The sequence below is a fragment of the Dryobates pubescens genome, chromosome 3, assembly GCF_014839835.1.
Source record: "Dryobates pubescens isolate bDryPub1 chromosome 3, bDryPub1.pri, whole genome shotgun sequence".
NCBI classification, from domain to species: Eukaryota; Metazoa; Chordata; class Aves; order Piciformes; family Picidae; genus Dryobates; species Dryobates pubescens.
In genome coordinates this window covers 31,604,425-31,617,393 of record NC_071614.1, presented here as the reverse complement: position 1 = coordinate 31,617,393, position 12,969 = coordinate 31,604,425, and the positions used below count along the sequence as shown (strand labels likewise).

Genomic DNA, 12,969 nt, shown 5'->3' with positions numbered 1-12,969 from the left:
AGAAAAAGGGAAGTGTTTTTTGAGGCTAAATATGCCTTTTTACTAATTGTTTTCCATTAGCTACAGTTTCAACTTAATTTGATGCTATCCATGACTCCAAGAAGTTATTTCACAAGAAGAGAGAAATCAGTATTTCCTTTTCATTCATATAATTCTACTGTACCTTCCCCTCAAAGGCAACCATTTTCCTGGAAATCTAAAAAAATCATTCTGATTTGATTTCCTGCAGACTGTGATACTGTTTGAGTAAAATTTCAGGCATAATGAAATAGATCCATAGAGAGTAAAAAAACCCAAAACAACCAATTAAAAATGTTCAATGCTTAATAAAATACATCAGGAACAATGTGAACTAAATTAGCTAGCCACGGTTGACACTGCCATGTTCTTGATTACCAAGAACAAAGATGTTACACCAGCACTAATATTAACTCAAACACTTGTGTGTATGATTTTTACCTATTATTTCATACACAGAAACCTTCCTCCCCATTGCTTTCATCAGTATGTGCCATATATGAGCATCTGCTTAAACACTGTGTAAGCAGCAACTCCACAGAGCATGGATGACAAGCAGATCCACTACAGATACACTTCCCTTGCAGGTCCAGTGCATCTGGGGTTTATAGAAGCTCTTACAAACCAAAATCTTGGCTTTCTGATCTTACTTTCAGAAATTATACTTCTAGGAAATATCAGAGCTCTGGCTGATGTCAGTTGTTGGTGCTGAAGTATTTGCAAATGCTCAGCTAGACTGACACCAGGAAGGCTGTTTAGCATGTGGGAGTGAGGGAATGTCCTGAGCTTACATGGCTTTTGCTTAGTGTCAGGGAAAATTTAGACAATTCACTTTGCATTTGCCTTGTTTTCTGGCTGTATCTGTCAGCTGTAAAAGTGGGAAAACGTGAGCACAAGCCAAACAAAAAAGAGGCCCAGAAACCATTCAAACTTGCAAAGAAACGGCAGCAGACACGCAGAATCATCCCTAACTAATATATATCATCAGCTGTTTCTGTCATAGGAATCTGGTAGACCCCTGACTAATGCAAAATAAAGTTATACTGGATCATGTTATAGAAATCACTCCAGCTGAAGAAGGTAGCAGAGGAATTCCTGTCTGGCATGAAAGGGGAGGGAAGACACATTAATTGTGTTGTGCCATTTTATAATTGCCTACCAGTGGTAAATAAAGCCTGAGGGCTGGCAGTGCTCAGAAGGGAAGTGGTGGCTGTTTAAACCCATTCCATTCTCTGGTTTATGACTAAGCTAAAAAGCTGCAAGATTTAGAGATAAGAGAGCAAGAAATGTGAATTCAATTAAAATAAACACTAATCTAACCTCTGTAATTTATGCCCTGGATTAATCTCACTGCAGTGACCCGAATCTTAAACCAGGAACAGCCTCAAGCTCAAAACCATGTCTTTCTAGTGGGCACTATAGGATGAAACATTTCTTAGATAACAACCTTTTAAATCTGGAACCAGATGTGAGCTCTGCAAGGCTGTCCTCAGCCATTCCCAAGGGTGCACTGATTTTTATTCTGTCTCTTTAACTCACTCTTCAAGAAGCACTCCACTTGCATGCCTAAGATAAACCACAGCTGAGCTTACCGCCCAAGGCAATTAAACTTATCTCAGTTCTTAGTCCCTTGCAGTAGTTCATAGATTCATCACATGGTGAAACTTTGGACCCATAGAAGTCAATGGTGAAACTCAATGAGAACTAGGATTTGCCACAGGGCTGCTCTCAGTACAGCCTCTGTCATCAAAGGAACATAAGGATGACTGCAGGGTATGTCAGTCAGGCATGAAATTACGCAGAGCAACCCCACTAAATAATTGCTCAAATTGTATGTTGCTGAGAATAACTTGGAAAGCAGACTGCATGAGTGGATCAGACCTGTATACAGTCGAATGAAGATGGGCAGATATTTGTACTAAGAATTTTATGCAAGAAGATGTCAGCAATTAGAAAAAATATATGAATAAACATTTTTAGGTCAAATTCAGACCAAGAATATCCATTGTAGTGGAGTTACATGAACACCTATATTGGTGCACATCCATGAGTTTTGTAGTGATTAAAAAGAAAATACAACAAAGTCAGAATGAATTGCCCCTAGAAAGCCACACAGCACAATGCATTCATAGTGGTTTCATGTCACATTTAATTTGAAATTTATATTCTTTTATATACCCCTTAAATGTAGGTGTTACTTTAAAACACACTGTAAACTTCATAGCTACAAGTTGCAAACTTATTTACGGGTCATTTTTCCAGTTATCTGAAGACTGCATGTTCATCTCTGTTCAATCACACAATTTGGTCCACAAATGGACCAAGATTTTCCAAGAATCAGCATCAGGGAAGGACAGACTACATGAGAAAGTGAAATCCATGTTGATGAGATACAGGCTACCTGTTTGTGGCTTCATCAAGCAACCTTCCCAGCCTGCTCTGCCAGAAAATAATTCAACTTTGCCCAAATTACTGCACTCAATCTGTGCATCACATGAAGAAGGGATCAAGGGTCTTTAATCCTAACTGATGATGTATGGCAAGTTTTAGTACTCCTCTAGCTATCTCTCATCACTCACCCATGAACTCGGCAACACAGAGCTGGCAGAAGGGAATTATGCCCACATGTTTGGTGACACATTAACACACCAGACTGTGAAATAGAGAGCTGAAAAGTGGGCACATGTTCCCTTTCATCAGCTCTGATATGGGAGTAATAAACACTAGGAGGGCAGTAGAGTAGGCAGCAGTGGGATGGGATGCTAAAACACCACAGCAAGATTCACCACAGTTCTCTGGCAGGGCCTTCAAAGAGCCCAGAGACATTGACTCACAAAGAGCAGGCACATGCTCAGCACACAGAACAACTTGATAAAAGCTGCATTACAACTATCACCTAATTAATATTACCTACATTTCCTAACAGTAGGAAACTCAATCTGCATGCGGGGCTAACTTCAAAGTGAGAAAAATTCTAAACGGAAGAGATGCAAAACGATGTATAACCAAAAGCCATGGGAATTAAAGAAAGGGAAAGCTTAAAACACAAAGTGGGGAAAAAATCGTTGAGAGCAAACCATTACACTGTCAAGCAGGGTCGTATTGGAAATGATGAAGCTCCATGACTTGGAAAGTTTAAATTTAGAGTAAACAAAGCATTAGGAAGCTTACACCCCAGGGAGCAATCTGGACTCAGCAGGGAGGCAGGCTGCACCGGCCAGCTCTGCTTCCTCTTCTGCAGGACATAATCACACTGCTCTGATGAGCTATTGCAGTCAAACCAAAGGTTTCAAAGATTTCAAAGTTTAGGGATTATCTATGACCTCTGCATCAAGCAGTTCTACCTGCAAATAATTAGCTTGGGGAAGTGCTCATCACAGAGTTATATTTCAGACTGGAGGAGTTTCATGAATGAAGCGGCACTGGTTCTGTGATACTTAGGAGCAACTTTGGCACTGTAGTAACCTTTTCTGGACCCTGATGTGTCTGCTCACCATCCTCTGTAAAGTAATTAACATAGTATGAGGGCTCAAACTGCTCTTCAATTCACTGACATTCTGAGAATGAAACTTTCCTTGTTCAAACTGTTTGCAAGCTGTGGAGATCATCTAATATCCAATATGACAAACAGTAGTTTCTCTTCCCAGTGGCACTGATGACCTATATTCATTCTTTCTATCATTTTCCTCCCTCTTTTCCCTTGACCATCATAATCTTACAGATACTTAGAGTCACAAGAAAAGGCCCTTGCTCATTCCTGTTGTGGCCACTTAGGGCTGTTACATCGGTGGAACCATGCAAAAACTTGTGACTTAGTGTCCTGGTTTGAGACCAGACAGATATCTTACCCCTGAGGGGGGCAAAAGAATAACACTCACAAATGGATTGCAGAAGTGATGGAAAGTTTAAATGGAAAGCAGTAAGTGTTTTACAAAGCATAGTGACAAAAGAATCCCAAAGCATACAGAGTCCCTTACAGCACACCCAAAAACCTCCCAGCACTTCCCTTCTCCCCACCTGAGGGTATACACAAAAGCCCCAGGGCTCTTTCTTCCCCCCCCACTGTTAGGCTGGTCTCAGCTGGCCAAGTCTGAGACTGCGCCTCCCCCTTCTCCTCCTGGCATTAGGCATAGACAGGCCTAAGAGGCCTTGAGATACTCCCCCACCATTACCTGATAGGGAGCATCTCCCACAGGATCAGAGAGGGAAGAAAGAGGAAGAGAAAGATTTTGCAGATGGATTTATATGGCATAGAATATTATGGGTATGAAATACACTATCTCCTGTGTCTGCCCACTGTGCTGGGCACTTGGGACGCTAGAGGTGTAGCGTATGTGGCAGGAACAGGAGGCACCCAGCCTAAATTGCCACACTTAGCATGTCAGTAGCCACTGTCCTTGGCCTACCAAGAAAGCTAGAGCAGTTGTATCATTTCCTTCTGCTTTGTATTTTACTCAGCCACAGTGTTAATCCACTTACTTGGGGAACATAAAAGTCTCCTCAGAAACAAGAATGCACACAGACCTTTCAGTCCCATCATATTGTTATCAACAGCTGCCCATGCTTTGAGAGTCATGCAGCTACTGGAAAAATTTTCTTATCTTTCATGGAAGAGGTCATCTCCCCTTTGCTTTCTATGACACATACCTTCATGATAGGGGCAAATAAAAAAAGAAGAAGGACTCAGGGAATCCTCTGATTTGCATGTGAGAAATCTGATCCCTTTTGTACCACTGCCTCACATGCTGCTGGAGCAACAGCAGGAGACAGTAGCAGCAAAGGTGTCCTGTATCTCACTTAAAGGACAAATAGAATACCAAACCAGCAGCATTAGTGATTCTTGTCACCAACAACTGCTTGTCCTGGAGAGTGGTGAAAGAGGCACAGGCTACACGCTATGCCTATGCTGCTCTCCTAAACTGGCTAATCTTTCTAACAAGACGCGTGACTGAGCTCCCGGGCACCTTCTAAGCACAGCCCCTTTCAGGGAAACAAGTCAAAAGGGAAACATTGCCTGCTGAAATGCTGTTTCCTGCTGATTTCAGTACATGTATGTATAAAGTTAGCCTACAATGTTTGATAAATAACTGGCAGCAGAAACACCATGAATAAGCACCTCTTCAGGGCTTTTTACTTTCCTTCTAAATAAGCTTTGCTCCAGGGCTTTCTGCTTTTCTTCTAAATAAGTTGCAGTTTTACTCTTCTGTCAGCTTCCCAAAATGAGAATATTGCAGGTAATCTGCTGTAAAATGTAATCCAGTTTTCTGGTAGTAAGCAATTATTTTAGTTCAATCATTAAACATTCTTCCATACAGACCATGAGTAGTTTATCGCTGAAAACAAGTAACAAGGGGACTACTGATCTAGGAATGAGCAGTTGTGGAAAGCTTTGTAAGCAAGCTTCTCCAAACCTCCTCCTCTTCAGCTGAACAGGTTGCTTCAAATACAAATGTGCCTCCATGTGTTCCCACAGGAAAAGCTTGGCCTTGTCTTCTGTGCCAGCATTTATGTGTTCATCTAAATAAACATACACTGCTGCTGTATCTATTTATCAGCTTCCTTATTTCATCATGAGATGTCCCTGTGGAAGGAAAGTGCAAATGTGTACAGTAGTGTGATATGTGAGAGAATCAAAGCATAAGGGAGAGGCTGAAGCAGACAAGGATCATGCCCAGCAGATCTTCTTGAAGTAAAAGGCATCTCCACATGTTCCCATGCAGTTTACCTTCTTCTCCATACTCTCACACTAAAAAATGAGACATTGGGCATCTCTGTTACATGAGACATAGCAAGGGAAAAATGCCACTGGGAAAGCACAATACACAGATATACTAAAAAATCTTCAAGCTTTCAGAATTGTTGGGTTGTGTGCTCAGACCAACAGCACCTGCACAACTGCTCCAAAGGAGCAAAGGTGCATGGGAATTACAGATCATTATAACACAGGACCATGCTAACACAGATCTGCTCTTCGGGATGCAAACTTACATCTTTGCATGATCCTGCTTTGATGCCACAGACTTTGTAGTGGACATACAACTCATCTCTCTGCATAATTTATAGTGTGGATAAACACCTTTACCTACTTACCAACTATTTTCAGTGGCATGACTTCAATATGTCTAAATGACAGTTAATATTCTGGGATTTACATTTCTGGGTGAAAGATGAATAGATTTTGGTCCTGGCAGCTGCTCTTCCTGACATACAAGCAAGAAACATGATTGTTAAGCCACCATATAGCTCCTCCACACATATCTTCTCTACCAAGACAGGATGGTTTGCGCTGCATGAGTCCCTTTTACCAGAGCTACCAAGACTCTTGATGTTACTCTTCCTTGTCCTCCATCCATCTTTCCTGAAGATGGGACAAGGATGTTGGTCTCTATTACTTCATAGTCAGGAATATCCTCTGCAGGACTCCACAAGGAGAGTACAGGAGATCCAGTACCAGACTAGACCAGTAATTAACAATACTAGTAGCCCAAGTTATTTCCTATTATCAAATGATGAGGGGAAATTTTATATACTTCTATCTTCAAGATATCTCAAAAATGCTTCATAAACACAGCACAAATCTCTCTGTCCTTCCTGACATGTATTTCATGTGACTTAGGCTAACACTGGACTCCCCTTTTAAACTGAGTGGAGTTGGGGGAGTGGGAGGAACTATTTCAATACAAATAATGCTTGGCTTTTAACACTGTTCTGTTCTCTCCATATTCATGTGACTTATTCTAAAACTCAACAAGAAACCAACCACACCAAAACTGAAATTCCAGTCTAAATGTCCAAATTCTTTGTGCATTTGGAAATCTTCCACTGAATCTGACATTACCATGTTAGAATAACAGAAATGTTAAGTATGGGGTCACTGCCTTAATGTTTTGGACACGCTCTCCCATGTGGTCTGCATTTCATTTCAAACAAAAACAAGTGGTTAACATAAGGGATCTTGGGAGTCAATCACGTAATGCTGGATTAGTAGTGGTTGTCTCAGGGTAATCAATACTTTCTTTTCTCTTTTTAGCATAGAAGCAATGTCTGAACTGGACATTTACAGGAGCAAGAGCTTCTAAGTAGGAATTAGATATTACTCACAGGTAGCATCCATAGGGAATAGTGTTAATAACTGCCCCTTACCTTCCCTCCAGGCTACTCCCCAAAGAAGCAGTAAATTTATATAGTCATGGGTTTGATCAGACACAATGATTTTATATATCTAATTTTGAAGGGTATGGATTAGCTGACTTTTAAATGACTGACAATCAGAACATGCACACAACTGATCCTGCTTTTAGCAGCCATATAGCTGAGTTTCAAACCCACAAAAATACACTCAATTTCCTTGTCTACAGCTTTCCAATTTTCCTACATACATGCATTTCCTAACAGCAAGTTGCAGGCAACTTGCCATTCAGCTTGTGGAGTTTCTGGCTTACCCTTCAGAGGGGCCTTACGCCCTTGAATACTAAGAACGAAGACAAGATTCATCTCTAGCATTTGAACTCATGGTACCCTGGCAAGCACAGCACATTGAATTATCAAAGCCATTTCTGGGGGCACTGAAGAGGCACTGTGGATGTCAAGCAAAGAAATTTAGGAACTTTCCCAAGGTCCCACAAGAAATCTGTAGCAGAACAGAGAATGTCAGCTACTTGCCTTGCACATATGCATCCCCCAAAATGGGTGAATAGGAATATTCTGTCTCAGCCATGTGACAAACATACTGAACAAGAGATCTGCTCTAAAATGCTCTCTAAAATGCTGAATGCAAGAGTGAGAAGTGATGTGAGAAACTCTGGTCTTCAGCCAAATTGTAGAAGAAATTATTTGCTAGCTCCATAAGTTTATTACTCTAGTTCTGCTCTACATTTTTATTATGAGTTATTATTGATTCATAGCCATAAACACACTAGGTGCTTGAGACCTGTGCCCAAAATTTTCGCAGTCCTAAATCCCGCTCTTGGAAAGACTTGTGCTTACTTCAACACCCAGGAGCAGAGCCCACTCATCTCAATAACATCAGCCAACTCAATCATTCTAATTTTAGTTGTTCCTACTGATAGCTGAGTAACACTGAAACCTTCCAAATAATCCCTAGGTATGCTGATGTCACATGTTCGTGGAAGAATACATACAGACAACATCCCCTACACAAACAGACAGAACAGATTAACTACCGACGCTTGGAATCTTATAAGCCTAAGTGATGTACAATCACTTACAAAGGCCCAAGAGCCAAATGAGTCAGAAGAGGTAAATCCAAGGATTCTCTCCAGGTTTCAAGTTACCAAAGTAAAAGCCTCTTGAAATAAGATCAGTTCTGAAGTAAAAAGACCACAACAGCAATTTCTGAATGTGTTGAAAAAGCTAATTAGTGGGAAGGAAAACTATGAAAACAATCTTCAAATTCAGTCAAACACAACATGGTCTTGCAATGTAATATTTTTTCAAACACATTTCCAAAGGGCTACTGACTAGAGCTACAGCAAAATGAAGAAATTCATCAATGAAATCTTAGACAGAACGGAATTAACTATAAAGATGAATTGTCCACTAAGTTGTGTGATGTCAGTGCTCCCATGCTGGGCAGCACTGCTTAATACAGATTTAGGCAGCACCAGCACATAAATCTGCTGCCTGACTAAGGAAAGATGAAGTATAAAATGAACAGGTCTGGTTTAATATGGGTACCTGAAGGGAAGTGCCAACTGAACAGGCAACATCTTCTTTAATTAAAGTTGCAAAGGAGTGGGGATCACGAGAAGGACACATCTGATGACTTGGTACAATCCGGCCATAAAAAGAGGATTGGATGCTGATGGTGGTTCTGTGAGGACATCTCAGGGAGACATACTCTCCATCACAGGCATGGTCAGTGTAATTCTTTAGTACTTGTGATAAGTAACCTGAAAAAAACCACAACAAAACCCATCATTAGTGAGATAGTTAATATTTAGGTGATTTTCAGCTGCGCAGTCTAACAAACATACAACAAGCAATGAGGGAGGGATTTTACTACTCTCACACACACGAAAAGGAGAGAGACAATGACATGGTGGAAATTCAGTGAGAGTTTCAAGACTTTATTGGATAAATGCCTGAGCAACCTGTTCTGACTCTGTTTTGAGCAGGAGGTTAGACAAGAGAACAGAAGTCCCTTCCAACCTCACTTTTCCTGTGAACTTATGAGCCAGAAAGGCCCAGACACAGAGTCACTAGGGGAAAGTTGGGGTTACAATTGGTTGCATTAAGGCTTATTCCATCATAGCACAAGTCGCATCTTTGATCTCCCTTCACAATATACCATTTTAATTCTCCTGTTTGCACCTTCTGTTCTAGGCCTCTGACACAAAAGCTTTGCTTTCTCTCCTACTGTGCAAAGTTCCAGTGTTTTTGGAAGGACAACAGTATGCAGAACCAAATCTCTCTTTGGATGTTAGAGGATGATGTTATCCACAATAATGAAGCTGTTAACAAGAATAAAGCATGGGGACAAAGCCTTGTTAAAGTTACACCAAGTTAAAAGGGTTGATTGCACTCAGGTTGCCACAGCAACTGCCAACCAAATCCTGACTTTGTCCTACCCACACATAAGAGGAAACCACCATGGTGTTGATATAGAAACATCTTGCAGGGAATTCTAGCATGTCCTGTGTCAGCTATGCTCCCATTCAACCATCTCTGTAATGATTTTGGAAGTCCTGTTCCCCTTACTGGCCACCAACACAAGCTTAACATTAGCAATCTTATGTCTTGTCACCATCTTCCTCTGCCTCTTAAGAAAAAGGGTGTTGTGGGATTGCTAGTAGTAGACTCTCAAGACATAAAAAGAACAGGCAAAACCATTAAGAGAAACAATTAATTCCTGGTCAAATTTTTTAAAGGGAATGTAAAGTAGATTGTAGACTTGCTTTTAAAAAATGGCTAAAACAAGACTATTGTCTTGGTGGCCCATAATCTTAGAATGATTTTGGCTAGTAGCTATGAAAGCTATCTAGTCCAGCCTGCTTCTCAAAGCAGGATCAACTTAGACCAGATTTGCCATGACCTTGTCTGATTCTGAATACCTCCAAGGATGCAGCCTCCACCACCTCTTGGGGCAACCTATAACAATGCTTAACAACTTTCCTAGTGAAAATTTTTGTCATTACATGCAATTGGAATTTCCTATGCTATGTTATTTCTTGTTTCCTATGGTTCTTTCATTGTACATTTTGGAGAAAAGACTGGTTCAATTTCATCTATTTCTTTCAGTAGTGTAAAACACTAATTAGATTCTGCTCTCAATTCCACTCTCCTTATTCTTCAGTTCTCCTAGATAAGCAAATCAGCTCCCTCAAGGTGCATTTCTTGCTCAAGTTCCTCAGCCTTTCTTCCAAGATACGATTAATACACACAGAGAAGTGCAATTCATGGGGTTTGAGAGACTTTGCATGGCTTGATCTGAATCATTTTAGCATCAACTCCAGCTATCTTTGTAGACACATTTGTAGGGTATATTTTTTTCCACCAAGTTAAACACTCCCAGGGTTTTTTTTCTGTCCCTAAGGCCATATCTTGCAACTTCCTCTTCCTCTCCAAAATAGTTAGGCCTACATCCAGAGCTTTTTCTGGAATTAGTTCCCCCTCCATGCCAACAATGAAATCTAGCTCAGGAATTGTGTGAGTAAATACTGGTACAAACAAATTTCCAAGTGCCTAAAAGAACTATAATAATTGTTGTTAGCAATAGGCAACACAGGGTAATTTTGCTTCAACATTCAAGCTGCCACTGCGAAGATTCTTTGATTTCTCTAAATTTTAGCCTGCAGTTCTTATTTAGCAGTTTTGTTGCTGCAGTGCCTCAAGGTATGTGCCAAATAGTTACTCAAATCAACATATTAATTTCCAAGTCCTCAGGGCAGCATTTGCTAATAAGAAAAAGGCTGAGCCATAGCCCCAGTAATTAGAGTAAATGACAGGGCTGCATCAGATCAGGGAACAGCACTGTTTAATTCAGTGCCTTTATCTCACTTGTTCAAGGAAGTACTCTGCAGATAAAATTAGCTACTGGAGTGTATCCCAGTCAGTAGAATACATGCTCTGTGTGATGATGTATACCTAGTCCTGAGGTCACTAGATCAGCCAGAGAAATACAACCAAAGTACAATCAAGATTCTACTGGCTCCTCTGAATATTCAATTATTCTGTCAGAACAGCCATCCTAGAGCATTCCTTTCATATTACCAGTTCAGGATCAGGGAAGGTTTCAACCCCTGCAATTAGTGCAGATCACTTGTTGAAACAACTCCTTCCTCTTGGCTTCCACTGGCAATCTCAAAATAACTTGAGTTCATTCAAGCTCAAGATGTTGAGAAAAAATTGATGCTGTTTTGATGATGACTGACTGATAATAAAAAGAGCACAATGTCTGAAAGACCTGGCACTGCCCACCGTCAAAGTGAAGACACTGGATTAGGCGTGGGCATGAGCAGAGATCATGATGTTCCTCAAAGCACAAAAGACAGTGGCTGTAGAGATGTAAGCTACGGCCTTGCAAGTGTCCACACCAAAGGTAAAGCAGGCTGGTTTTAAAGATGGCCAAAAACATTTACCACTCCTTTCTTCATCCTCAAATTCTGGGATGTGAAGTCATTGTTGTTGGATCCAGAACATGAAGGCAAGCAATTGCATGAGGCAAAGATCCCTGCTGAATTGGTACAGTCAAATCTACTCTATTCTATCGTGGTTAATCTTGTAGCAGAAGTGGCATAAATTCTCATGATTTTATAAAAGTATTTTTTGGTGATTGGCTTGTTGGACTGTCTAGGGAAGACAATGTTAGAGCAGGTGGTAATTTGAGCTTATCTTTTAAAATATATTTGAAAGCATGGTAAAAGCACAAAAGAAATCTAAACCATTAACTCCACCAAAACTTTTCCAAATACTGCACTTGTTGAAAATCTGGAATAACAAAACCAATCTTGAAATCTTTTGAGTTCAGCACTTCTCAAGTTTTTAAGGATTATGTTGAGGACATAGAATCTTTTCTGATGGGGTAACCATATTCACAAATGAAATCAATGTATAGAAAACAAGTGCTAAACATCTCATCATTTCGAAGACCCACGTCACTATCAGAGCAGGGATTTCCACTCTGAACACAGAATAAACAACCAAAAGAAGGGTATCACAAAAATCATAAATCTTTTTTTTCCACTCTAGCAAGAAGGAAATGCTTCTTTCAAGCACCACTTGCAATTTCTTTTTTCAAAGCCCAGAGTCTGACTTCTATCAGTCAGCAGCAATTACGCTCCACTACTCATCAAAGACAAAGCTTAATGCTGACTGTAACTCTATCCCATCCAGCAATGTTGGTTCCCAAGAACCATTTTCATCATTTTTTCACCTTTGCCTTTCCAGGGGACTCTTGCTAAGTTCTCATCCAGTAGCCAGTTCTAACCCTTAACAGATATGCAGACCAGAGAAAAATACAAGTTTCATGCAGAATAACATTACAAGCACTGTAAATCTAAACATAATCCTTACTTACTCTCATAGAAGTCCCTGTCTTTTTGAAGCCAAAGCAACTGATGGAGTGATTCACAAAAGCCCAGGTGTTATAAGAACTTCCATCCCATCCAGATGTAGGACAATAGTAGAGTATACTACCATTCATTCATATACCTTATTTAACCATGGCTGTCTAAAAGTGTCCTCTTGTCCTGCTTCCACTAAATACAGTTCTAGTTTTGCTTGACAAGATACATAGCAACCCACCAGCTGACCAGTCACCAGAAGAAAGATTTTGTCTTTCACCAGGAAACATTTCTGTGGGTGTGGGCTGGAGGGACAGAGACAATGACAATAAAACTAACTTTGTACGGTTTGGATATGATCTGAAGCCTCTAATAAATTACACAGGAAATCAAAGGGGCTTAATGGTTAACTAACTACAAGTAATTT

General features: G+C 40.4%; 1 protein-coding gene across 2 annotated transcripts in view; it reads right to left on the bottom strand.

The window, feature by feature from the left end:
* EVA1A (eva-1 homolog A, regulator of programmed cell death) overlaps positions 1-12,969 on the bottom strand; it is a 206,305-nt gene that overhangs the window by 140,801 nt on the left and 52,535 nt on the right. For both annotated transcript variants that reach the window (XM_009905313.2, XM_054179914.1), the window contains exon 2: positions 8,716-8,930. In XM_009905313.2, coding sequence (XP_009903615.2) covers positions 8,716-8,930 — 215 coding nt within the window. The remainder of the gene's footprint in view (positions 1-8,715; positions 8,931-12,969) is intronic.